At 49.4% G+C, this 27,905-nt stretch overlaps 1 protein-coding gene across 8 annotated transcripts in view; it reads left to right on the forward strand.

The window, feature by feature from the left end:
• The window catches only part of gramd1bb (GRAM domain containing 1Bb), a 77,155-nt gene that overhangs the window by 34,392 nt on the left and 14,858 nt on the right, over positions 1-27,905 (forward strand). For 4 of the 8 annotated variants that reach the window (XM_062561081.1, XM_062561086.1, XM_062561080.1 and 1 more), the window contains exons 3-4: positions 912-938; positions 24,403-24,613. In XM_062561081.1, the coding sequence (XP_062417065.1) occupies positions 24,500-24,613 (114 nt within the window). In that variant the 5' untranslated portion in view covers positions 912-938; positions 24,403-24,499. Of the gene's footprint in view, positions 1-911; positions 939-4,361; positions 4,496-7,601; positions 7,646-14,287; positions 14,793-20,909; positions 20,933-24,402; positions 24,614-27,905 lie in introns of those variants that run through there. The other 4 variants (XM_062561083.1, XM_062561084.1, XM_037460383.2 and 1 more) reach the window with 4 other exon arrangements.

Here is a 27,905-nt window from a genome sequence, read left to right on the forward strand (position 1 = left end):
TGGATTTAGAGGGATTTCAAAGAACTGGGAGTTGGAGCAGATCCTGTCTTTTCTTATATTGATTTTTTTAACGTATAAACTGCTTTTTACACATCAGAACAATCACAGGGGTCCATTTTAACCCTGACAGAAAAAAACATTGTCCAGATAGACAAAGTAGTTACAGTTATTACACTTTTTATCATGGCTTTGCCACTTTCAGAGCAGAGGCCAAACAACAGGTCTTAATTAAAGGAGGGTTAATAAGGATGTATGTCCCTCATTATACATCTGATTTGGTTTGAGGTCTTTAACCTTAATGACTGACCACTGAATTTGCTTTTCTTTGTCTCAATTAATTCTGTTTATTTTTCTTTTAGTTTGCACACATTACTGATGTTAGATGTTAAATTTAATCATCATAAAGAATTGTAGTTTCCTGATCCTCCTATTATATAAATATGTATGTCATCTGCATAGTAACGTGTTTGGTGTTCTATCCAATAATCTGAAATGGTGAAATTCAAAAAATAAAATGCCTAATCGCAATATCAAATTCATCTTACACTGTAAGTACATTTGTCAATGACTACACTTTTATCTTTATCACTTTACTACATATTTATATCCTTACATATAGGAGAATGGTAGATCAGTATTTGCGATTCAACAATTACAACTAGAAGTATTGATGAACCAATAATGGCTGCTCCATAGGAGGTGCGGTTGTAATAAACACCAAAAATATTAATATCCATTTAAAATGATTCACTTAAGTATATTATGTGTTAAAAAAAAACATGTGTTCATTGTTTAACGCGTGTGTATATTTAAGTCGGTGCCCGTTCACAGTGGGAATTCGAATGAAATCCCTGAGTTCCCTCTCCTCTCTCCTCTCTCCTCTCTCCTCTCTCCTCTCTCCTCCTCCGCAGGTCGGACAGTGCAGCGGACAAAATCAGGTGAGCCCGGCCTCTGACTCCTCTTCCTTTTTCCCGGGTTTTTGGAGCTGTGTGCTGTAGATTGTGTGTGTGTGTGTGTGTGTGTGTGTGTGTGTGTGCGTTTGTGCGCGCGCTCATCGCGGTGCGCACAAACGCACGGGGCCGGACTCGCTGTCACCCCGCTTGGCCCCGGCCCGCCCCCACCCCACGCCGCAACGTGACACCGACCGGCTGGCTTTGTTTTTCCGGCCCGACCAAGGTGTCTGAATGCGCTTTACATTCGGAGGGGCCTTGCGCTGAATACAGTTGCAAGGCCACGGAATGCCTTTGTGTGCTTTGATTGGACCAACAACACCATACACACACTGGGCCTTTTGTGAGCGGGACACCATTGTGGAGCTTTGTTTTTAGTCTTTTTAGCTAGCGGCCGGTGGCAGGTCAGCACTGTGGACACACACACACACACACACACACACCCTTCAGGGTGGGAAGGGCTTTGCTGGCCTCGCTGTGGCAGTCCTGAAGCGCGACGCTCCGATGCACAAGCTGAGGAGGTGAGTGACAGAGGGACGGCGTCTCCGGTCTCGTGGCGCGTCACGGGAGACGCGTTGGAAGGGGATTTTGTGAGCGGCAGGTCTTCGGCGCTTAACGTGGTGCAGGACGTGAGGACTTAGTGCCGCAGTTTGTTAGTGTGGATTTACACACATTTAGGCCGTCTATTCTGGTTTTTGGGTCTATTCTAAATTGTGACTAGACAATAGTTACAGCCCACTGTCAGGTTTAACGATATATACAAATTATCTCTGGGTGTATAATATATTTTGTCTTTATGTAAGAGCCGTTTTGGGCCCGAGAAGTTCTATTCATCGGGTGTGGAAGTTTATTTTTTTATGTGTGTGGGGTAAATCATGCGTGCAGTGATCAGGCGGGAGAAGTGGTGCTCATGTGGAACATTTTCTCAGCTGATTGGGCAATGTTATTTTGTGCCTGTGTGTGCGTGTGTGTGTGTGTGTGTGTCTCTGGTTTGCTGTGCTTTGAGTGGTCAGTCATGCGAGACGGGTGACTAGCAGGCCGGCTTTGAGCCCCTTGGAGTCGCAGCACTACACACCAGCAAGAGGTGGTTTATTGAACATAGTTTGTTTGTGTTGTTGTGTACATCATCTTTTGAGTCAGGTGCTTTGCAATGGAAATGGAAATTGAGGGAGAAGGAAACGTCTTAAAGGCTTTAAGAGGGTTGGTCTTGTCTTTTCAGAGTCCAACATTTTAAACTTTTAAAATGATTCATATTTGCATATTCATAGATTATGGATTTTTCAATCAGGGCAAAAGAATATATATCATTTCAAAAACTTTATATCATGTTCAATTCACTTTGGTTGTCTGAAAAAGTAATCAAACTTGAACAATGAATATAGTATTATTGATTGCACCTTTATTATGATTATGATTATGTAATCACATTGGAAAAGGCTTGTAATTGCACACTTAAATATTCAAATTGAGTAATATGGACAAAACGCATCAATGCTGCTGTTTATATTGATCTTTGTCACCAAACAGTTACAGTAATAATAGTGATTTCACAGTTGAACACGACATCTGCTGTTTCAAATCAGAACCTAAACTTGCAAGGCCAACTGTAAGATAGAGAGGACCTGGACTCATCTAAAATAAAAGGCTGTTTCATTTGCTGAAGTGATGGCCGTGCATTGGAATCCCAGTTTGATCACTTTGTTAATACGCACTGACTCCTGCATGTACAAGCCAGGTGATTTAAAATCGGAGGTACTTCCTAAGTGGCCATGAGTCACACCAACTTCCAAGGATCAATAACTTAGTTTGTTACAACTCTAACTTTAAATAATGCATGCAAAAAGCCCTTCTGGCTGAACAAAGTGTTCGGGGGCTGGAAGTGCCTTTGGGAAGGGGCATGTTTAAAAAGAAGAGTTGGAGTCAGCTGTTGCCCGAAGCTGTGATGTATTCTCCTGCTGAAGAGGTGAGTGGCCCCTCAATCAAAGCCCGAGACAGTGGGCCCCGTCTCGTCCTCCCCGACGTCTCTCTGAGATCCTCCTCGGCGGCGTTTTGGCTCGTTGCCTTTCGTTGTCTCGATGGCCGGCTCATCGATCATCGCCTGCGGTTTGAGACGGTGGCTCCCGGCGATGGAGGTCAGCATAATCGGATCTTCCTCGTTGCTTCCTCTGAAAAGCAGGCGTCCCAACATTTTGAGAAGATGATACTCGCCAACAGCTTTCTGCCCCCGGGATGACTTTCAAAATATCCTTTCCTATCAAGTTATTATCCAAGACCGAAGCTTCACTGGCACATCTTCATAACTGTATAATCTAGTATACTTCATCTATTTGTTTTTCTGCTTCATCAAATAGTGGTCATTATTTGCTTTTTATTGGCCTTACATGGATACGTATGCAGCAATTTTCTTTTATCTTATTCAGGATTTTTTTTTATTTTCCCTATCTGATACCTCTTTGCAATCCTCCCAAATGCTGCCACGTGGTTTCACACCTCGTCAACTCCAAAACGAGTATTACCATCCTGACAATGATGCGAAGTGTTATTTTTTGGGGGGTGAATTTGGGTCACGGGCTTCGCGGCGCCGGTTATGTCTGCGAGATGCACTTCATGACGTGGGGGGGCCATCCTTTTCTTCCATGTTCATGCGTGCGTTTGTGCGCGTGCAGCCACCGCGTCGCTGATTGTGCTCCCCCACAAAGACGTCGCGACGGAGGATGAGGAGGAGGAGGAGGAGGAGGAGGAGGAGGAGGAGGGGGAGAGAGAGAGAGAGAGAGAGACAGTGAGGGGGAGCAAAGCAGGGGAGGGAGGCTGATGGAGGAGGGAGAGGAGGGAGAGGAGGGAGAGGAGCCGAAGGACCACCCTTATCGAGCAGAGCCGCTCGCGCCGAGCCTACCAGAGGCGCCTTCCCACACACACACCATGGCCCGCCGGCCAATCAGAGAGCTCGCATTCCGCTGACCCGTCCTCCCTCGTACAACTGCTCATCCGTGGCGTCGGCGAGGCAGATGTGAAGGGGATGCGGGGAGGAAGCGAGGCTGCGAGCCACCTGGACGGAAAATAGACGCTCACTGTGTTTTTTTTTTTTTTTTTGATCAACGGGGAGGAAAGGACAGGGTTGGGGCGGGGGGCAGAGGGGGGAGGATGGGGTGGAGGGTTTAGTGAGCGCGGACAAGGAGGAGAACACCGGTTGCGACGGGGTTGGTAGGGGGAAGGGGTGGGGGGGGGACGCAGCCTGGACGCCCTGCGGCTTCTCAACAGGCATTGTGGCTTAACAAGTGTTTTCTGTACCACCTCCTTTTTGCAACTTTCAGTTTCTGAGCCGGGGGGGCGGGGGGGGGACGTTACTTTGTCTCCGGTTTGGTTTTGGATGTGCCGCGCGAGAGAGGAAGGACGAAGGGGGGGGGGGGGGAGAGATGACAAGGCATGCCGGGGCAATCTGACAAGAATCTGACAAGGAGTCGGCGGGACAGAGGCTGAAGAGAGGCCATGAGAGCCAGGAGAGAGGCCAGGATGGTGTCTGCCTGTTCACCATGCACAAACATAAGGTCAGGTGGGATTTCTCTTTGCCTCCTTCAGCCCGGGGCGCTTCCTTATTTTTGTGGCGTTGGGTTTCGGCACATTAGAGACGGATGAGATGCACGAAACCTGTGTGTGTGTGTGTGTGTGTGTGTGTGATATGAATGTGTCATTCGTGGCAAACTCAATGTGTGCCATGAATGACATGTCATATCTGAGAAGAAGAAGAAGAAGAAAAAGTGTTACAATAGCATTTGTTGAGACTTACCTTTTTTTGCCAAAGATGAAAGTATTTCATCATCTCATTTGAGTCTGTGATGTGATCACCTACTAAACGAAGGGATAATCACATGACTTTAACTACCCTGCTATTGTTCTGCAGCTATACCCTTTTCTGTTTGACCTTTGATGCCAAAATGCACCCTCTCTCTCTCTCTCTCTCTCTCTCTCTCTCTCTCTCTCTCTCTCTCCGGCCCTAGCAGACCTCTGAATGTCAAGTACATCATTCAGACTCGCTCAAGAAATTAGCCTTTTAAAACATGAAAGTAACGTAAAGGTGGGAACGTTTTGTCTGTGTAATACATTCGATGAAGCTGTGTCAGAGTGTTCCATGTGTTTATTCTAGTAGCTGTGGCAGGTCGATTATCGGTTTCAGACTGGCTCAGTGTTTGGAAATATTCCCCACGTCAGCCTTTCATTTCTTCAGCAATTTCATTAAAAGCAGAGAAACGTGCCAACGCACACGATGACCGAGACGAAAGCAGGGCGTGGTGGAAGGAATCACCAAGTGTTCCCTGCACTGTACACCGCGCACACAGGCTTGAGTAGAAGGGCCGGGTTCCTAAAACCTCCGCTCTGATCTCCGCCCCCCCCCCCCCATCCCCCCCGAGGTCCATTAGGGGCAATTTGGTCCGATTTACCGCTGGGGGATGCCGGAGCAGTCGTAGCGCGGCTTTAGGTTAGCTCTCTGTGATAAATACTCGCGGCAGGCATCTCCCCCGCTGACCTCTCGTGAATATCACGAAGGACAGTCGCTAAGGAGCGAAGGAAGGGGCCGGTAGCTCGGGGCACACTCTGATTCGGTATTTTTCTATTATGACACCAGGAAAAAAAAAAGAAAAGAAAGAGGCTGTTGGCTTAAGAGTCTGTGTGAGATTCAATCTATAAAATAGGCCCACCTTTTTTTTTAATGGTGATTCCTAAAGTGTCATGTCAACATAATCCTTCCGCCAAGTCAATTCTCTATCATTTGAAACCTGCGTTCTTGTGTGTGACGTCTCTGTCACGTCACTACTGAATTCCCATTAAAACGCTCTGTGGGCTTTTATATTATGACTTGAAAATACAATGCGTGACCTATCTTAAGGTATTCAACTTTTTCCAGCACTGTTGAGGCGATTGAAATTGTTTGGAAGTAATCAAATGAATGAAGTATGCCGCATTGGATACTGAACTTTAGATAGGAACAGAAACGTATGCTTCTAGACTCTAAATTTGGGGATGGACGGATTTCAAAAGGGAGTCTTTTTTAGCCGTTCCCCAAAATGCCCCCGTGTGAACCTGAGTGATGATCCTATCGCAGCTGTAGACGTCCCTCTCCGTAGGTGATTCACGAGGAACCTTCTCTGTCTTTCACCGGCTCACCCACTCACTGCTTCCTTTGTCAAAGCTCTTGTTTTCATGCGAGGTGAACGTCTGCCTCACTGATGAGCTCCAGGGTACATGTCATGCACACACGGCATTCGATGGCATGAACTAAACTAAATTTAGACCCGTCTTTGTCTTCTGGAGACGCCTGTCCATATTCCCTCCTTGAAAGCACGGCCTTAATTAACGCAGTATTGGTTGCAGGGGGGGAGTTTGGGGGTCTGTGAGGTAACAAAGCCAGAGTTACTTCAACCTATTGCACCACTTAAAATGCTAAATGTGGGTAATACTAAAGAGACGATGCGTAGCGGCCATGTGTCTGACTTCACTGCTGACTAATCACGGGGCCTCTGATTCACGTATGTTCATCAGCACATGAATCCAGCTGACCACGCTGAATGTCTACATCTCTAATCCCAGCAGGCCAACATTAGGCTCGTGGTTTCTGCAAACAGGCACTTTTATCCAGATGCACATCCACAGGGGGGGGCGGGGGGGGTTTAAATATGTCGTAGGGTGGAGATCAATCGGCCTTGTTAAAAACAAAAATGAACGAAACAATGCGTCACTGAGGATCAACACTAAACTCTAAAGACGTCGACTGTAAAATTCAAGCCTTAAGTCTTTTTCTGAGCCACATCCGTCCTTAATGGGGGGGTCGTTTTTTTTAATCTGTAACGTGTCTCCTATGCGTCGCCTTGCACATGATTGATTTCTTCTTCTTCTTCTTCTTCTTCTTCTTCTTCTTACCTTTTGTAAGACGGCGGCCACTCAAGGGCAACACTTTTAAGCATCTACCGCGCATCAGTCTCCCGTCTGTTGGTGCAGCATTCGGCTCGGGCGGCTGTCGGACCTCCGGAGTAAAATCCTTCAGTTCGAAGGGAAGCTCGGTCTGGGGGGGTGGGGGGGGGGGGGGGGGGAGGGAAAGGAGTGGGAGGACATTGCTTTGACTGGAGAGGCAGCGAATGTATTAGCAGGCGTGAATTGATTGAATAGACGGAGGAGTGGCTGAGGGCCCGGGATCGCAGTGATTCATGGTGCATGTGGGCGCCGGCGTGCGTGTTGAGTCACAGCGGCGACAGCGCTCTGCAGGCCGGACAGCGCGCTCGTGTTAATGCCGCGCTTTGAGGCGCGCAGACACAGACGCGCCCAACTTTTTTTTGTACGAAATGTCAGCAAGAAGTAAAAGTCAGAAAATGAGCGCGACCCGAAAGTGTGGTTTTAATAAATTGCGTTTTATTTTCTTACCATGAGAAATAAATCAAATGTTCCCTACCTTTTTTGTGAAGACCAGAGGAGATGAGATCGTGTGTAACAAAGAGACCCGTCCTCTGGAGTACAATTTTCTGTCTTTTGGAAACATGTGGGCCATCATTATGAGGGGATTTTAAGTCGTAGCGCCAACTGCCACCAGGGCAAACGCCTCGTGAAAAAGAAAAGATACTCAACCCAAACCTTTCATTCACTCTTCTCTACCCTCACCGATAGGCCAAGCAAAAGAAGTGGAAGAAACTGATATGGAAACCCCAAAGGTAGGACATAACTCACCAAGCAAAAGACACTCCACACACATGGCACTTTTGTGTCATTAAAACCACAAAATAATGAATGTGTATTCTAAATCTGTTCCCCCCCCCCCCTCCTCCTCCTCACTTTTAAATGAACGTTTGTTCCCAAGTCTTCGGGTCCTGTGATTATCACAGCAGTCCAAAAAAAGAGGGAGAGCTCTTGCGTTGTGGCTTACTTTACACGAATCCCACCGTTGCTTCTGCTTCCTGTGGCCTCCTCCTGGTCCTCACATTTCACAGCGCGCGAGATCCAGGAACTAAAGCGCCGCGGCGACGTTTCCTGCAGCATCGTCAGCGTTGTCCTCTGCAGGAGCACCGCGGGGGTTAGAGGTCGGGACACTATGGTCGTTTAGCTTCCAATGGGGTCGGGGTGGTGGCTAGAATGTGGCCACTAGAGGACTCTCTGCTCGATATCAGTTCATTTACAGTTTGTGCATTTTTAGACATCTTGGAGTTAGTGTTAATTTGCGTGTTAATAATGTGCCAAAGAAATGTAGTTTGGTAGGAGAAGTGTCCGGTGTGTGTGTGTGTGTGTGTGTGTGGCTGGAAGCAAACCAACATTTAGGCACGTTTCATATTAACTTCATGCTTCCCTCTGACATGCATGACTTGTTGGTTTGACAATGGATTAGATGGCATCACCTCCTACGAGGAATCCAATAAGTACATCAATCTTTTTGCAACCAGTTTCTTGCTGGAAGGCACGTCAGCGGTGAGGCGGGATTCCAGTTCAGAGGTTTATGTGTCCTTTTTTAAATCTTAGAGACATAAAATCAATCTGTTAGTCTCACAGCATTTTGGTCACTGGTCATGCTCTTTAAAAATAAAGATCTGGTGACGGATAAACGATCAAAAGGCAGAAATAATGTTGCACGTTTTAGTAAATATGATACATTGGGACAATATCTTTTGGATTTCGGCATGTAACCGTATACATTTATCTGAGGACATAACAAAACAATTTGACCTTGTGGATGTTATCCGGGGTTTCAGCTTTGCATCAACAGTGAACGCTCAACATGGGAAAAAAGCTTAAAAGGGTCTTAATTGTGAATCAAAACAGAAGCGCTGCCGATTCAGTCCCTGCAAAGTTGAGATGTTTTGAAAAGCTGTGGCCTTGCCTGGCTGATTGTCGCTTTGTCACCGTGAGTGACGCTGAAGATCAAAATAGCTCGAGAGGCGTCCTTGGAGGCCTTTCGGGGCGAATAATGGCACAGCAGTGGAAAGCAGATGTGAAGACGTCGTCAGCACCGGCGTCATGGCGTACGCATACACGGGATTTGACTCTTGGTTGCGCTGTGGTCTCAACGTGCACACACAGTACGTACTGATAAACAAAAGTAGAAAGTATTTGGCGTGTGTGTGTGTGTGTGTGTGTGTGTGTGTGTGTGTGTGTGTGTGCACTCCTGTGTGGCTCTGGATTGTTGTAGTGAATGTATTTCTGACTGAAAACATCAGGCAAGGTCCAGATGTGGCCCCCCGAAGCAGCCGGTTTAAATGGCGGCGAGAGGGTCGTCTCTATGGCAACAACGCTGAAATGACAGGAGGAAGAGATTGACTGTGGCGGGTCTGTCAATATCGCTCCACCCCTTACCCCATCACTCCACCCCTTACCCCACCCTTTTAAAGACTAACACGCAGTGAACTCGGCCTTTATAGAGAGCGTGTCGTGCATGCAGCTGCTTCCGGTTCAAGTGAAGGTTAAACAAAGGCTTCTGTGAGGACACGAGCACTGGGACACAGATGGGGTTATTGTTTCGCCCGTGGCGGTTTTTCCCGTTTTGAGTTTTACCAACTGTGACCCCCCCCCCCCCCCCCCCACAGCAACAGCACGTCCGACCAAGTCCCAAGTCGCCCTCCACGCCACAGTATCTCTTGCCCACCGGTTATGAGGTCACGCGGAGCTCTTTCGTAATTGGCGTTGGGTAAGTTATGTAAGCGGGAAGCATGAGGAATGGATGTCTATGATGACATGAGGAAAATAGGGATCTCCTGACGGTCTGTGCGTGTTTCCTTATTGTTTATATTAATATGCACATTTGGGTCTTTAAAGTTAAATTATTAAGAAAATGGACCCAACGACCGCCTGCATTTTTAATATTTAAAGTGGTCAAAGAGCTTCACCCCATGTGACGCTGGCCTGTTTGTCCCGAGGGAGGAGCGCCAGCAGTGCAGCGGTGCCCCAGCAGCTGGAAGGCGGGCCGGGTCCGAGGAGATCGGGCAGAACCCCATCTCTCTGCCTCTTTGGAACGGAGCCACTGTCTGTTTGGGGAGCTCAGGGTTTCGGATGTGATGAGTCACTGATGCACTGCACAGTTGATGCTGAAGATAAAAGACAATAGAGATTTTCTGCACGGATACATTTATTGACATATTGCTGAACTTTCCATGATTTGTTATTTGCGCTCTGATAACAAAAAACACTGTGACCTGTAACAAAAATTGTTGTGGCTTGAGGGATGGAGAGGAACAAATGCGGGCTGGGTCCGGAGTTTCAAAAGCCGCCACTCACAGGTGTCGCTGTGGTTTAGACGCAACTGAATCACGCTGTTCTATTCTCACGGTTTACTAAGAGCAGACTGGTCACATCTGGCCGACCCGATCCACCCGCATGGTGAATTCTGTGTGTGTGTGTGTGTGTGTGGTTGTGTTGAAAAAGAAACCTCGGCCTATTTTCATCCTGCTTGCTGCAGCAGAAACAGGAAATGGGAGGCTGTTTTAAATGGGGGCTTTAATGTCAACATGCGCCGCGCTTTGTTCTTTTATTCATGGTGCACGTGGCAGCCTCGCAGAAGGCCATCTGGATTTCACTATCACATTTTCGGGTCGACCTGATATTGAAACACGATACCTATCAACTCGCAGGGTGTCGCTCTTCTCTTCTTTTTGTTTTTGCAATCGAACGTATTCTTTCCTTCACCCTCACCGCCATCGCTGTGATGTTTTCCGTGTGCAAAGTGTCATCAGTGGGATGTCTGCTGCTGCTGCTGCTGTGATTTCACATTTCATTCACTGAGCCGGTTCGTGTTGTGCTCTTGCTGTCCCATGTTTGCATCTGTTTAACCTCATTCTTGTGTTGCCTGTGACTCTGTGGATCAGTCGTGTAAACCTGTACTACTACGCCATCTGTCTTTAATCCACACCTCCTTCTCATTCACAACATCAGAAAACATGTCCTCCCTGTAGGCTGGTTTCAGTTCTTTTTTTTTCTTCGATGAAATGAAAGTTGAAATCAAGTAAAAAGATCTCTTGTCTTGTTCCATTTCTTTTTAAGCTTAAGTTTTGCACCATGCTTTCCATGCCATAATGATTCTTTATCTCTTCTTCTGCATAAACAGTATGTATGGTTCCCTGTGTGTGTGCATGCTGGGAATACATTAGTGCTCTCTGTTTCCACATTGCGGCCCTCCAGCGCACAGATTGACCGGCATGCTCAGTTCGACAGTAAACCGCCCGGCGCTCCCCCCCATTTCCCTCTGTGATCCGATAGTAGAAATCCATCGATCCTGGGGCGTTTGGGCAACATGAGTAGGAAAGCGGTGCAAGCGTAATCCATACTGTGTGAGAGGGAAAGCAACGCCCCGCAGGCAAATGGAGAGTCAAACTCGCCCCTCCGTCCAATCCCACGAAGCAGTGGAGAGGGATTAATCCAGATTATCTAATGCTATTCTCAGAGTTAAATAAAAAAGAACTTAGATTATGGATCAAGGGAAGTTAGAAAAGAAGCAAATGCAGAAATCCCTTGAGGCCTGTTTTCCTGAGTAATACATAATGACTAGTGTCTAACAAGGTGTAAATATATGTGTTGGAACCTCTATTCTTTGTAAACCTTTTAGAAACCTTCCTATAAACCGAAAATGTCTTCGGTGCGAATCAATTAATTGTTTTACATGAAAGTAAATCAATTCCTGTTTTCACCCGATGCCTGATGGGGAAAACCTTTTTATAATATTTGATTTCACGCAGCAGTGGTCTTTTCAGCAGGGGGCGCCAGTGAGAGGAGCGTGGCTCTAAAGGAGCTGTCTATTCAGCACCACTCTGTGACACTGTCGCCACACACAGCGGGAAAGATGAGACGAAATCAAGCCGCCGAGGCTTCACGGACCCTAAAACACTCGAGTGGAAGCAAAAATATGACCTGGTGCATCAAATGAACTCTACAATAACCGGCCGAGGGCGTTGTGCCGACATCCTCTTCCTAGGGGGAGTAAATAGATTTGATTGAAAATGCAGGCAGTGTGTGTGTGTGTGTGTGTGTGTGTGTGTGTGTGTGTGTGTTTTAACAACCTCCTGTTGCGCTATTGGACATAATGGAAATTTTAAATATTTTTTGATTGATTCAAGCTCAAAGCACTCATGTAATATAACGTTTTTTCCGGGGATTCAGAAATAATGAAATATCACGATGACCCCTCTAAGTGCTTGTTTTTATGAAATAATAGTGGTGGCTATTAACAGTGAATGCTCCTCGGTGCATCCGCTCTGAGTAGAGGAAGCTGGATCGAGATTAGCTGCTGCGACCAATAGAGACGGGCCATTCATCTGTCCTCGATGTTCCCAGGAAGCATGGCCAGGGCATTCGAGAAGTGCACCAGGACTGCAGGTGTATTTTACTTTTTTGCAAAAAGGGGGGGGGGGGGGGGGGCAAGCAGTGTTAGGAGCCATGACGAGGTGGTCACCAGATGGACTCTGTGGGAGACGGCTTTCTCTCCTCGTGCTTGACTGATGCTCCGGCTGCAGCACTCCCACCTGTGAAGGGATTAGAGCTCTCATACCTTTCCCTCATTTCCTCTGCTCATATGTCTCTTACCGCATTCGCAACCGGGGGGGGGTCATAGTCTGTGTCATAGTGCAGAATAAAAGATATTCCCTCAGAGTTTTGCATAATAAAATAAATCCAGATAGGGTCTGAGGTGCTTCTGCAAGGCAGCGATGTATCAGAGGGTTTTGTGGAGCCCTCTACAGCCCGGGAATCGCACGCAGCACATGTGCAAAAAGAGAGTCAACTTTAAGGACCTGACGCTCAAAATCACAATGTTCTGTCATGAGTATTGTAGAACTGGCTTGTTTTCATGAATCTGTGCTAGTCCGCTGAAAGAAACCCCAATGAAATAACGTGGTATCTGACGACACATCAGTGACTGCTCCAAAATGTCTCCGATATGTAGTTGTGGGGCTCCGGTGGTCTCAGGAGATACGATAATCAGCCCATTCGGCCTCTCGGAGCCTCAAGAGGAAAAGGTACAACAGGTGTGGGTCACTTTTCCTGTTTACCTCAGAGTGAGGCTCAGTGACTCAATAAACAATGATAATAACTTTACATTTAGCTAAACGGATTACTACGTTCTTTACCCGTCACAAGACAAATCAAAGCTTAGAAAGATACGTTAAGTGAAAGGTTGCCCTGGTTATGTTGAACGCGGTTTTTACATTTTTTTATTAAATCATTAAAGAAAAGACTCATCCATCACTACAATGTTTCATATAAAAAGAAAAGTGGGTACCCTTGTATGGGGCGTTGGATTTGTGGTCATCTCATTTCTAGACCACGTCCAGCAGATGTCATCATCTGTCATGGCGGCTAATTCCAAAGCAAAGAATCCATGAGTTTGTTGAAAACAGTTTGGCACAATGCTAAAGAACTAAGGTTGAAGGATGAAATAGGAAAATATAAGTTATGTTTGGCTTTATTTCCGACGTCTCCCACAGGATTGATCGGGTGTTTTGACATAACCTTAAATACAGTCAGCTTGGAATCAACGCGAGGCCGCCGCTGCCTGTAATCTGGTTAGCTGGGCATGCTAACATTTGTCAGATAAGCACTCGGAGTAATCCCTCCCCAACGCGTTTGCTCTTGTGCTCCGCTTTGGGCACGCACGGGATGAAAGACGCCACACGGCGGACTGTTGACATGCAGAGAATCGCTGCTAATCCAGAGGCCGACAGCCTCCCTCCCGCCCCCCCACACCTCCCTGCTGTGTCGGCCCACGAGACAAATTAAGACCATCTACAAAAGGCCCCCGGGTTGGATTTCAAAGTCAAGTTGTTGCAGTCATAAAACAGTCAGCAACGTCTACTGGGCGAAGCTGAGTCACCGGGATGTCCGTCTGATTCATCCTGCGTGCACAGCGCGCACGGCTACAGCTATAATCACTGGGAGCCCCCCCCAACCCCCCCACCCCGGTACTCTGAATGCATTAAGAGATTAACAGGTGGAGCTGCTGACACCCATCAGGGCTGGAGTCCAAAGCAAGAGCGAAGAACTGCAGAAGCCCATCACATAATAATAATAATAGTACCCTTTGCGTGGTGTGAAGGTGGGGGCTGGTGTGTGTGTGGAGAGGGGGTGGTCACTGAAAAGGGGGATGTTATGGCCAGAGGGGTACGAGCCCTGCTCCAATCCTCCACACTGGGCCAGCGAGGCTTCTACCGGAGAGAAAACAAGAGAAAGGGAGCCATCTAGGGAAGAGAACACTGAGGGAGGGGGGGGCAAGCAGGAGGAGGGTGTGGGGGGGGGGGGGGGGGGGGGGGGGTGTGAGGCCTGCGCCTGCTCACTGCGAGCACAGCAAGTGCAGCTCTCATCCGCAGCGGAGACCGAGGGAGAGACGGGGGGGGGGAGAGAGAGAGAGAGAGAGAGCGCGCGCAGGCTGCGAGGGGAGAGTTGAGAGAGCGACCGGCCATGTTGGCGTCTGCCCGCGGTCGCTAGCGCTCCGCCGCGTGACCCGCAGGCTGCGTGCAGCGAACACTGCGGTGCAGGTCACCTGCTTCTCTTTGGGAAACAGAAGAAGGAGAAGAAAGAAAAAAAAAAAGAACCTGAGGGGAGGTGTGGATTTCTGGCACGAGCGTTCGGCACTGCGGCACCTCGGCACACGCGGCGGGAAATGTAGCGGGAAGGTGCGCAGAGACTTTGGGTTCGCCCGCGCCCTCCGTCTGCGCGTGCATCCACCTCGGTCCCCCGCGTGCGTCTCAGGTGCCCCGTGCATGGAGGGGGGAGGCTCTGGCAGGCCGTCAGTCGGCATGCGGCGGTGTCCGCGCGCAGCCCGGTGCCCACGACACGCCGCGGACGTCAGACGAGCCTCGCTGTACTCATGAAAGGCTTCAAGCTCGCCTGGTAAGGCTGGACGGGGGCGCGCGTGCGTGCGTGTGTGTGTGTTTGTGTTTGCAATGGAAGGGTATTTTTGTTATTATTCTTATAAAGCTTTATACAGTATGTATGCAAACCTTATGATTTTATGCGTCCCTCGGTCCACAAGGCCATCAGAGACCTGACGATGACACATGAGTGTGTTTGTGTGTGTGTGTGTGTGCGTCCCTGGGGCATTTCCACACTGTTATGTAAATCAACAGGAAATGTATCAGTGAGTAAAAGGGGGCCAGTTTCAGGCACAACTCAGCTGAGCAGAGTCAGTGTGGACTGAGGGGCAGCTGAGGAGAGGCAGTCCTGTGACCGCCTGGGGAAAGAGGAGGGGCCCCACGCCGACACTTTTACCTGTTTCTCCCACCGTGTGTGCACTTTCCCGTCATCCATCCTCATCCCCCCCCCCCCTTGTTTGTTTATGCACCTCCTCCTTATCCTCCTCTTCCTCCTGCTTGATATTTTTAGAGACGATTACAGAGCACTGCGGGAGGAAACAAAAACCCAGAGGGGGAGCAGTTTCGGCAACGTGCATTCCCCTTCTCACTTTCATGAAGATCTCTCCTTTTCCCTGTAGGATCCACTACCCCCCCCCCCCCCCCACACACACACACACACACACCCCTTCCCGTCTCTATTTCACTCTCTCTAGCCATTTATGTCCTTCTCTCTTTTACAAGCCTCTCCTTTCTTTTTTTTTCATACCTCTCAAACCCAATTGATTCTGCAGCCGTTTTTTGGACTTAGCTTTCAACATTTCCTCTCAAGGCTTCAAAAGAAGAATGTGTGACAGTGTCATCGCAGTGCGTAAATAAAGTACCGGCCGTGTAGGAACCGGTGCTATGTTGGGTACCGGTTCTCGGTAACCAACATTGTATCAGTACAATTCGGGTCCATCAGAGCGGCATTCTGTTCTCTCGGGGACAATCTGCTCCTTAGGCCTGACGGTGTGACCCAAAGGTCACCCCGCCTCTCAACAGCTCCATCAGTGCATTTGTGCTCCTGTAACCCGTAGCTGCACATAGAGCAGCTTATTTATCCGGGCCAGTTCGGCACTCTCCGGGTTTTCGATTGAACTATTCAAGGACTCTCAGCAGGACTCTCAGCAGGTTTCAGTGCAAAAGTATTTGTTCTTACTATTTTTATGAGATGCCAAGAGAGAAATCTGTGACTACTGTGTCGTGCTTTGCCGTTATACCTGCCGCTATATGCGTTGTGTTTTAGTTTTTTTACCTTATCGATCGTGATCCGATGGAAATGTAAAATAAATATCGGACTTCTAACAGAGAATCTGGCGATGTGCTGAACGTTGATGTCAGAGGGGGCGGGTGTCAAAGAGTTTTCAGGCTGCCCTGTTGGCTGCATGTTTGTCACAGCGCACGCTGTGATTGAGAGCCGGGGGGGGGGGGGTGCAGAGAGATAGAGAGAAATAGGCCGAGTGTGCGCACATGTGACAGCGTGAGATTGCTCAGGCTTTGGCGGCGCCCCCCCCCCCACCTGGGGATGTTTGCTCCTGATACGACGCTCGGTGGGACTTCAATCCGTGCAGACAGATGTGCACACACGGCCGACTGCGGCAGCTGCAGCAACAGCAGGAGGCCCCCCCCGGACGGCGAGCCGGAGCCTGTTGTTGGGACGAACCGGGGGGGGGGTGCGTATCTTCATCTCCTTTATCGCATCGATCGCGGCCAATCGGAGCTCCGTGACCTCGGCTTTTTTGTGTCCCAGCGAGACACCTTCAGCCTTCAGCAACAGGAGCTTTAGTGACTTTTGGAAACATCCACCGACATAATGCACCAATTCACACACCCCCCTCCACCCCCCCTCCGGGGGCTGTACTATCCAGTGCCGAGCCACTAATGTCTCTGGGCTATTTTAAACGGATTTGAAAATAGCAGCTCCGAGGTCTCTGCAGGGGGGGTTGTGGGGGGGGGGGGGGGTCTTCTTCTGCATCAACTGCATCAATTGATAAAGTCACTGAAGAAAATATAAAAGTATTTGTGTCTAAAGTGTTAGTTTGCATTATTAGGCTGGTTGCATTAATCCTACAGTAATCATAAATGATGATGCCTTTAGAAGGCACATTGGGGGGGGGGGGGGACTTGCTTCCAGGTTCCTTGTCCTGTGTCCCCGTGGTGGCTTCACGTTTGCATTCCAGACAATGGTCAACCAGAACCTGCTTCTCTCGTCCTGTGTGTGTTTAAGTGATGGTTTGCATGTACTTTGGTTGTTTGTGTGTGGTTCTGCGCTCTCTGCACCACAACAGGAAGCCACACTGATCTACCTGGAGGCATTTGTTTCACTCACCTACACGGGCCTCTTCTCTCAGTATTCATCAAATAACTGCTGATGAGGAATTAAGTCAATTTATCTTCGATTTATTTATCGGTTGATCTGTACATTTTTTCCTTTAGCATTTAAAGAATAAAAAACTGGACAGCAATACATTTGAAGAGCAGATTTATATCCAAGTGTTATGTAAGGCACACCTGGTAGACAGGAAGTTGAAATGATGTAAACGAGAAGGTCATACTCTTCCCTCTGTCAGCACATTATAATTGACCCAAAGGGAGAACATGTGCACACATGAAGACTTGAAGATGACGCGTTTCATCCAGTAGAAATAGTTACTGTGCATCTCACACATTGTGACGCATAGAACCTGAAAGCACCAAAGGCTGCTTAAGAGGGACATGTCACGGAGAGACATCGAAAACATTTCAGAGATGATTGATGGGTTACGACTGTCAGTACGTCTGTGCATCAGGAGCAGCAGTGACTAGTGTTTGGATGAGGAGGAGCTCCTTCGTGCTGAGCGGACCCCCCCCCTAGTTGAGTCGTCTTGGTACCACATTCTTAGTTAATGGAGGTTAAACTGCATGCTTCACCTCACCTTGTTACCATCACACACACACACACACTGGTTTCCTCCCCATCGTTCACCCTCTCTCTGCCTCCCCCGGCCTGCTTCCTGCTGCCCATGCACCCCCCCCCTGCAGATGTCCGTCCCACCGGGACTACTTGTCCCAAAGGGGCTTATTCCGGTTGCCAGTTTCTAATCCCCCCCCTCACCCCCCCTGCCCCTCTCTGACATCTCCACTGAGTCCTTGAATTACCTCACAGGGCCGAGTGGGGCCCCTGAATTTAAATGAGTGACGTTTAATTATAGCTGCTTTTGGAACAGTAGGTCACAGCTTCAGTGAAAACTGATGTCAGGTCGCCACACGTCGAGGATAATTAGGCAGCTTAATTAAGCTTGGTCTAAATGCTAAAGTTACGCCGGTGGGGTTGGGTTTAAGTCGTTTCACGAAAGGTAATGAATTGAAATGTATTGTTTCAACACACACAAACCTTTTGTCCCGACACGTCAAACGATCTTCCGGTGGAGACATCAGCTGTCAGCGGAGGGCCCACCGGTCGCTCCCTTCACTCCGAAACATGTACACCGCAAAGTGCACTTAAACTCCGGGGCTTTGCAGATAACTAATGGTGTGTGTTAATGCTTTATGCTGCTGCACCCCACCCCCCCACCCCCCCCCCCCCCCACCCCCCACACACACACACACACACACACCCTCCTACAGCTCTCCCTTTGTCCCTCTAGTTGGGAACACTTCAAGTAACGGTGCACATGAATGGCTTGACGGGCCGCCATGGCAACTGGATCGAGGCGCAGTCAGTCCGACCGACATTTCCGTGACAGCACCCGGTGTCGCCGTGACAACTCGGCCAAAAAGGACATTTTTGAGTGTTTGGCGTTACGTTTAGCGCGCTCACGGGCGGATGGAAACGGGTCGGGTGCGTCAGTCACTACCGGTGAATCAACCGCTAAGTGCCCGCGGCGGTTCGTTAGTTATGTACTGTGGTCGCTTTGAGGCCCCCCCCCCCCCCTCCCTTCTCCCCGGGTGCAGCAACAAAGTGAGCAGAGGTCCCTCTAAGTAGGTCAGCTGTTGGCTTATCTGGGCACACCGCGGTCCGGCTCAGTGGACCGGCTCCCTTTGTTCCCGCAGCACGGATCCGCTCAGCGCTCCCAGGGGTCCCGGGGGTCCCGGGGGTCAAGTCTTTCCAGCAGGCACAGCTCGGGGCCTCCTTTTTTTTTCCACAGGGGGGGGTTGATCGCTGACTGCGTGCACGTGATGGGGGTTTCCCTGACGTCGCGGCCCCAGTTTGTGTGAAGGCTGAAGTGCACGCCGCTGTATCTTTGGATGAGAAATGGTCGTTGAGCCGCGTACATGAAAAATGCACCGAAACACTTGTTGGACACCCACCTGCAGCCGTGGGGATAAAGGATAAACGTGGTCGTGGTCGACCTTTCTAAGAGCTGACTGACCTCTGTGGATGTTTGAAAGAAAGTAAATACTGAGCATGTACATTCTATACAAATATTAAGAGAAAATGAACAAAAGTGGGGATACCATAAACCCAAAGATGTTTCCTTCTTCACAATGGGGTTAAACAAAAACAGGGTACATAGTTGTTCTGATTGGTTGAGGAGGATATATGCTATAACAACAGAAGCAAAGTAGCACGATGAACATGAAGCAGGTGACATTAATGTTCCTCCACTGCAGAGATGAGAAATACTGGTGGATGAAAACGTCAGATGAGGGTGGAGCACACGAGGAGACCTGTCATCTTCCACAAACTGATACATGGTGTAAAACACTGGAAGTCTACTTTAACTTTCATTTTCAACCCTGAAACTGAAGCAGCTAAATGGAATGCAGCCATTATCATTTTATTATTTACACATGTGCCTTTCCTTCTGGGTCATTTTAAAATGTCTTCTGGGGAAAAGGCCAAATGAAAGTGTTTGTTTTGCACTCATGACTAAAACTGCTATAGAATAATAAAATCGAGTTACTGGGTTTGATCGTTACATAAAATCAATGTTCAACGTTTAATATGTAACTGCAATAAAAGGTCGTATACATATTGCCTTTCAATCAGATTCATTGGAAATTTAAAATCAATGGTATTGATGGAAAGTTTAGAAATGTTCATGTTTTTTAATTAAATATTAGGAACAGGCTTTTCTTGTAATTATTTATTGAATATCAACTAGATTTAGCAAGCTTTGCAATATTTGAAGTTAGAGAGTTAACAGTTTCTGAATAAAGACTCATTTATATCATATATTACTTTCAGAGGAAAGCCAGTCGAATTACAGCTCGGGTCACTCTGCATCTAAAGTGACCTGAATGGCGGTGATGTCATCCCGTCCATTCATGGAACACGTGAATAATTGAGGCTCAGTGCACCAATACCGAGTAGAGGTGGAATGTGGAATGCAAAGTGAAAAGCCATCTCCTTCCTCATTTCCCCCCCCCCTCCAAAACCCTCCTCTCTATCTCTTTCTATCCACGTGCACGTTCTTCATATCTAGTGTCAGTCTGCAGCCACAAAATCCCGTCACCAGGCAGCAGACAGAAGCCGCCCGGCTCGCATACCAGCGGATGCAGTAACTGCGCTGATGGTCCAACAGCCGGGGGGGGGGGGGGGCGAGCTGTCCGCCGAAGACTGAGCTTATCTTACAAAGGAGGGGAGGGTGTGGACGATAGGACAGCAAAAAGCCGCGTTCTCGCTGTCTCTTCATCTTGGTCAGCTCGCGTCTGCTTCCTCCTCCCCCTTTCCCTCCCATCCTTGTGAATGACACGGCTGCACTCCCCGGGTCGGTGCTGGGAAACGACAGACCTGGCTCGGCCCGGCACGCTTTGTGATTAGTGGCCGCGCTCGGCGAGATCAACACGCGTGACCAACCACTTGCGGAGGAAGCCGACGCCTCTGCCTTGGCAGGTGGCGTTAAGGACGACCTGTAAGCCGGTTATTAGGAGATCAGCGGCCCCCCTTTAAGCCCGCCAACGTAAATCTCCCCCGCCTGCTTCTTCCACCCCTTTCTTCTCCCTTTCTCTCCCTCCCTCTCTCTCTCCATTCACCTTTCCTCCACCCGAGAGGGAAGCGCAGCGCGCGATGATCCGCTGGATGAACAGCTCGCTGCTGGGCGCTTCCCACGAGGACATGGTGGTGTTTGAGTGTGTGACGGTGGCCAACGAGGGCTGCCTCTGCCTGGAGGGCTGCCACGGCAAAGTGCTGAGGGACCGCGTCTTTCACCAGGGGTATGGTGGACGCATGTACACCTGTGTGTGTGTGTGTGTGTGTGTGTGTGTGTGTGTGTGTGTGTGTGTGTGTGTGTGTGTGTGTGTGTGTGTGTGTGTGTGTGTGTTTAGTGACAGAGGGAATGGGTTTGGTTATATAAGAGCGTTTTCCATGCGGAGGGGATCGAGTGTGTAGTGTTTGCCAGATCAGGTGTGTGATGCGTGGGATTTCCGCGGGTACGTGGGCGCGTGTTCACACGCGCAGGCCTCTCGTGTGCATGCGTGCATGAGGGGTGGCGTTCCTCGTGGTTCTTTTCGGAAAGCAAGCGGAGCCGGAGGGGCCGCTGCCAGATGGGTAATTTCCAGGGTCAGCAAAAAAAAACAGTGAAAACAAGCGCGGAAAGCCCGGAAAGGCCCGGAAACTCCGTCCCATTGTCGGGCTGACGGATCGGACAGCTTGAGCCGCTTGGATTTACAGCTTTAGAGCTTATTTAAAGAAAAGACTGTAACAAAGTGGTGCAAGCGGCAGGCCCGTTTCCCTTTTATTTTCTTGTTTTGCTCCAGATGCAACAGGTTGACCTACTTTTGGTGTCATGCCGGCGTCCCGTCTGATCGACACCTTGTCTGTCCGTGTAGAGCTTTGAAATGCAGATGACTTCTGTGCTTGAATCCCTCTCACATCTAATGCTAATGAGGCGACGCTGAACTGATTATTGTCTTTTGTTAGTCAAGTAGGATGTTAAGATGCAGTTGGGGACCATCATTTTTCACACTGGGTGACAAAAAGCTTTTCTGTTAAATTGTCTCAGAGCATTTATAATTTCATTTTAATTTTCTGTTATATACCACAAAGCAATTATTAGTATCCTTAAAGATGCAACATCTAGTGTTCTTTAACGCTGTGTTTATTGTCATGCATAACATATCCTTTATAACAATTAATGTGGCCTTCATTTTCTAGAAAAATACATTGCACATAAACTACAAACTAACAAAGGAAATATTCTCTACGGCTGCAGAAATGTTACAAGATACTAAAAATCTGTTAGATTTATGGTTGGTGCAGCATAGAAATCAATCATGAAAAGTGCAAAGACGTCCCGATGGGAATATATTTAGTCACAAGCTGTGAATTTTTAAACCGGTCCCTGTTCACTGTTGCTATAGCGATATATACATCCTAAGCTTAGCTTCGTTCGAGCATTCTAACATCGAAGAGATATCTCTTTTTAATTGTTAAATTGTCGCTGAACGTGGACTAAAAAGCTCAAACAGCAGGTTTCATGAGCGCTCAGCTTGGTTTAATCGCTTTGATTCCAGTAAGCCGTCTTACACTGAAGAGAATAGACTGTTGTTGTTTTTATCGCTACACCCAAAGCACGGCGTCTAAATGACTGGCGGCGCCCTGACCGTCGAGCCGCTCCGCCCATTGGCTCGTGGTGCCCGACGGCTTCTCTGTTTCTAGCCACGTCTCTGTGACGGAGGCTTTTCGTCTGCTCCTCTGAGGCCCGCTGCGTGGAGCCTGGAGTTGAACCTCACACGTGGTCTCGCTTCGCTGGGAGCGTGCGCGAGCCATCCAACCGAGGCGAGGATCGCCCCGAACCAGCCCCCCCCCCCCCCCCCCCCCCCCCCCCCCGGCCTTTTTTTGGGGGTCTTCGTGCCTGTCTCCGTGTGGTGCTCGTGTGCAGGTGAACACCATCGGTGGTGCCGGACGCAGCTGCGTGACCGAGCGCCTGGGGGAGCACAGTGCGTCCTCTGCATCTGCCAAATGTCTCCATCAATTGACACCGTTAGCCCCCCCCCCCCTCCCCCCCCCCCGATGAGCTCAAATTCATTCCCTAAATATATGCTGCTCTTTTCTTAAAGCTGGAATCCATTTACACACTTTTAATGAACAGGTGGAATATAATTGTGCAGTGTAGCTATAGGAAGAAGTGGTCTTTATGCAACGTCACATTTTGTGCCTCGATAAATTACCAAAATGACATCTTCCCCCCCCCCCCCCCCCCCCTACACATTCAACCTTGTTTCAGGTCTGTGTCACATGTGTTGCTATGGAAACAGCCTTTAGTAGGGTTTTCCCGGCAGTGTTTTGTGATACAGGCGTCCACCGAGCCTGGAGTAAAGCACCGCTCTGCATACATCATCAGGAAGAGAATACGGCAACCCAGCATCTGGTCGGCTCATGACCCCTGCTAGACAGGGGAGGTGGGGGGGGGGAGGGGGGAAGCCTGATTTGTTTGTCACGCACACTAAATCGTTTCCACCTGCACCGCCGTGCTTAGATCTCCCGGCTCGGACCACGGTGCATCCTGCGTTCCATCACTGGAGGGACCATTTTAGTTCTCAGACTCCAGGCCCTTGACGGATGACACACACCACCTGATGAACCAGATACCTTCAGATTCAAAACAAGGATGAAGGCAGAATGGGAACCTTGAACCGCCGGGGTGACATCAAATAATAAAAAGTTCAGCATAAGATGTCTCTCAAAGGGGAGATTTCCCTGAAAGTGTACTAATCAGCTCAGTAGGTAGTAGTAGTCTGAATTGATTCCGGAGGTACCGTAATGCAGCAGGCGCTCTCTACGCTGCGCCCCGACGTGACGGCGGATCGGTAACCTGCCGGCCGGGGCAGCGAGGTCACGGTTTCTGCGCAACGCCATGTCAAGTAACCGTAGGCCCGGCGGGCGCACCGCCACTCGGATCTCTTTCAGGGCCTTTTGTTCGCTTCCGTCATTGTGAGGAGGAGGCTTCTTGCTGAGCCGCCTGTGTGTGTGTGTGTGTGTGTGTGTGTGTGTGTGTGTGTGTGTGTGTGTGTGTGCGTGTGCTACCTGATAGCGACGCACGGTGGAAGGAAAGGAAAGGCACCACTTGAGTCCACTCGACTGGAGGGCTGTCGGCGGGTGTATGAAAGCGATTCCCCCCCCCCGGCGTTTAGAGCGCCGTGCTCAAGTCGAGACGCTGCAATTATGTGTTTCAGGCCCACTTTGATGCGTTGTGTCGCTGATCATTTCATCCGTCACGTCCTCCCGAGGGCTTCAATTAAAATAGTTCAATATTTTAGAGAAACAATCCGTCCTTTTTTTTTTTTTGAAGGCCCACGTACGTCAGTGTTGATGCTGCGGAGGTCTTCCCCCCCCCCCCCCCCCCCCCCCGCTACCCGTCTGTAGAGTGACAATAATCCCGCGGTCATGTGAGGTGGTGACATTTGTGTTTTCCTCGCTGCTCTTGTTGTTGTTTGTCTTCCAGTATCAGCTTAGCTGTCATTAGTTTGCACATGTTGCCTCAAGCCTGTTAAGCCTCAAACGAAAAGCTGCACGCGCTGCGCCGCCGCCGCCGCCCTGATCTGTGAACCATCGGCCCTTCCTTGCACGGCGTTTACATTGTGATGTGATTTGAAACACGGGCTTTCATGCCGTATCTTTAACATTAGCGGCCCGGGCTTTTTCTCATCTCTCTCTCTCCCTCCCTGTGTCTCTTCTCTCTCAGCACTGCCAGTAACTCAAACAAGAGCACGCCCGCCTGCTCGCCGGTGCTGCGCAAGCGCTCGCGCTCTCCCACCCCACAGAGCCAGGAGGGCGAGAACATGGTGGAGAAGGGCTCGGACCACTCCTCTGACAAATCCCCCTCCACGCCCGAGCAGGTCGTCCAGAGAACGTACTCCCTGCAGTCGGCGAGAAGCGGGGGAAAGAACGCCAAGGTGAGCCAACCTGCCGTCTAACCCGCCTTTATTTTAAATCCCGCCTCCCCGGTTCACAGAGGGATGGGCGGCCTGGCGGTCCCCGACGCGTGGGACACATTGATTTTAGGATCCCGAGGGCTCAACAGTGCGTCATTTCCACGGAAAGGTCGATTCTCTTCAGGGGAGCGTCCACACTGCGCCTCACGCCGCGGTTCTCATCATCAACACATTATCACACGCGGCTTAAAGCAGTCCGGACGAGGACGTAAACGGCTCGAAACCTATGAGTGATCGCTCCCCGAAAAGCACAGACCACGGCTCCTTATACAGTCCACTTCTACATCATCCAAATGCTGATGAGCTCAAACCAGTATTCACTCGTTTAAAGGAGATGTTTCATTCACTTTCATGCAGCCGCAATCCATAGTGACGAGCGTGAACATCTCACACGTTCAGATCGCTCTTAATCCTATCGACTCTCTCAAATAGATTTCCCATGCACACATATATTTTAACTCAATGTAAAATTAATTCTCTAATGAATGTAATTTTGTATTTGTTAAATGTAACTGTGTAACAGTGTGTACATCATTTAAAAAATATATACTTTTGAAGTTGAAACAATGGGATGTTTTCTAGTACATGTACTAGAAATATAATATAAAATATAATGTACTCGTATAATAAGTACGTATAAATCACAAAAGATGAACCTGTGAATTCCTCTGTGTGTCCCTCTATAACATTGAGACTGATCTGATCTGAGCTGGCGCCCTCCCCCCCCTCCGGCCTTTCCTCGTACTCTCTAATCCTCCTTCTAAACCTTCGATTGGCCTCAGTGGAGCCAATGACGTCACGTCAGGTCCAAAGATATTTCAGAAACATGCCTCTGGGTGGGTTTGGACGTTGAGCATCTGGGGTCTGATGGACAGATTCACACCCGCACCGGCATCACCGCATCAGAAGCGCATTAGGAACTGATCCCTCCATGGCCGCGGACGATTACAGCAAACATAAAACTCGTCCGCCATTGTTTTTTTTGTTTTTTTTAAAGCAGTCTCGCAAAGGGAATCCTATTGGACCCCCCCCCCCCCCCCCCCGACTCCCTTTGACGGCGAGTCGGCGGGCTGATTGATGTTTGGCCCGAGGTTAGCGAGCGTTTCCCGCTCTCCGGATGGCGGCGGCATCGATCGCTGCAGCTCAGAAGGTCTCCGTCGGCTCTGTAGATGAGCTAAGAACACGAAGCCCTGTGTGCAGGTGTTTGCTGCCCCCCCCCCTCCCGAGTTCAGTGATGGATCGATTGAATCTCGCAGGTTGTCTCATGCGGCTCTAATGTTTTGTGCCTTCTCATCCGTCACTTGTCGTTTTTTTTTCTTCCTTTGATCATGTTTTGTCTCCACGCCTTGTCTCTCTGTTGCCACGGCTACATGCCACATGACGCTGTGTGCCGCGTGGTACCGACTGTCCAGCTCTTCTGTCGGTACTTTCAGCTGTTTCTTCGTGCGGGTTGATTTCTTTTTCTTGTTTTCATTCTTCTTCTTTTTCTGATTTTTATTTTTTTCTTCTTCTCCTGATTGCATGCTAGTCTCACAAGCGACTTTCCAAAGTAAGCATTACTCTCTTTTTTTTCTCCTTTTTTTTTTTTTTCTCTGTGCCACCCGCTCTGTGTCCCCCCCCCCCCCCCCCCCCCCCCCCCCCGCCTCCTGTCTTGTGAGAGCTGCTCTGTGGAAAGCCCCCGTTTGCAACGCTTCGCCCCTGAACACAGCTTGTCCCCGTCTGCACCCACCATCACAGCAGATAGACCTCTACCCCCCCCCCCCCCCCCCCCTCGTCTCTCCTGTCCTCTCTCTTCCTTACTGGTGATGTGCAGTGTAGCAAATTGAAATAGTCCGGATTCAGCAGACACTTCTTCTGTCATTTAAAATTCAGATAAATCAAAGAATTAAAACAAATAACCCATTTGATGGAGGACTGGGGGGCTTATTGTGGAATTTTGCAAATTCCGAACAAACAATACTGCCAATAATTGTCCGGGTTCCTCTCCTGTTTTCATCTTCCCTTTTCCAGTTTTAGCCTGTTCCCCCCCCCCCCACGTGCCTCCCTTTAGACGGATAAACTCAGCGCCCAGGACCTTCGCGTAATGAGAGCATCCCTCCTGCTCCTCGCACTGCAAGCCGGAGACACATTTTTAGTGCACCACCACATGTTGTTGTTGCTCCGCCCATTAGATCGCCCCCCCCCCCGTCGAACCCCCTTTTTTCTCCCTGCTCATTACAGTGTTTGGTGGAATCCGTGTGTGGGCTCTCGTTCCAATGGACGCGGGCGCAAATCGGGACACTCGGGGAGACAATAAATGTCCCCCACACACACACACACACACACACATATTCACACACATCCATTTTTCATATTGGGGCCATGGCGTGAGGTCGTCCCGGCAACGTGAGCTTGATCACCCTGGCGCTAATGCAATCCAGATACGAGAGTGCATTCAGCGACCCGGGGCTCCACGCCAACGCGACCCCCCCCCCCCCCGCGTGACGTAATCACTTTAGGAGAGCAACGTCAGAGCTCCGAAGCTATGGCGTGGTACTGCGGAGTGGCTAATAGCCACAGACCCCCCCCCCCCCCCCACCCCCACCCCTGTGTCCGTGTTGCTCACTGCTTCGATTAACGTTTTGTTTTCTCTTTAATTTTCCTCCAGTATGACAGACTAAACCTGATTAAAGTAAGCATTTCTTCTTGTTTTTTTTCCTTTGACCCCTTGAGAATCCCCCCCCGGGCCCCCCCGTTAACCCCCCCCCCCCCCCCCCCCCAACCTTCCTCCACTTCCTCTTCCTCAATAGTCCCAGTCCCTCGTGTCCTTTCCCATGCTTGACCATTACATTAAGGTGGGCGGGCAGGTGATTTGTGAGCTGTGAGGAAGATAATAAGTGTTGTGTGAAGTGTTAGTGTAGATCCAGCTTTATTTAAAGCTTCGTTGTAATCCGAAAAACTGCCATTTGAGTCAACCAGGCGGGTCGTGAGGTTTAAAACGTTTCACCAGCGCGTCGGAGACATTTTATATAGGACAAAGGCTCTCTCCGCGTTATGACAATGCGTCCAAGGAAGGCCCACACGCAGTGGGTCTCGCAGTGATTCCTCTCTGGCGTCTCTGTCCCCTTCAAATGAGATCAGCCCACATTAGCCCGGCTATTGTCACGCCCCGGCCTGCTACACGGCTCACATGCCCACCCCCCCAGCCCCCCCCCCCCCCCCCCGCCGCACGCCAGACAACCTCCGGGCCTGGTGAGACACGGGGAAAGCTCAG

This window comes from Pungitius pungitius, chromosome 3 (genome assembly GCF_949316345.1).
Source record: "Pungitius pungitius chromosome 3, fPunPun2.1, whole genome shotgun sequence".
NCBI classification, from domain to species: domain Eukaryota; kingdom Metazoa; phylum Chordata; class Actinopteri; order Perciformes; family Gasterosteidae; genus Pungitius; species Pungitius pungitius.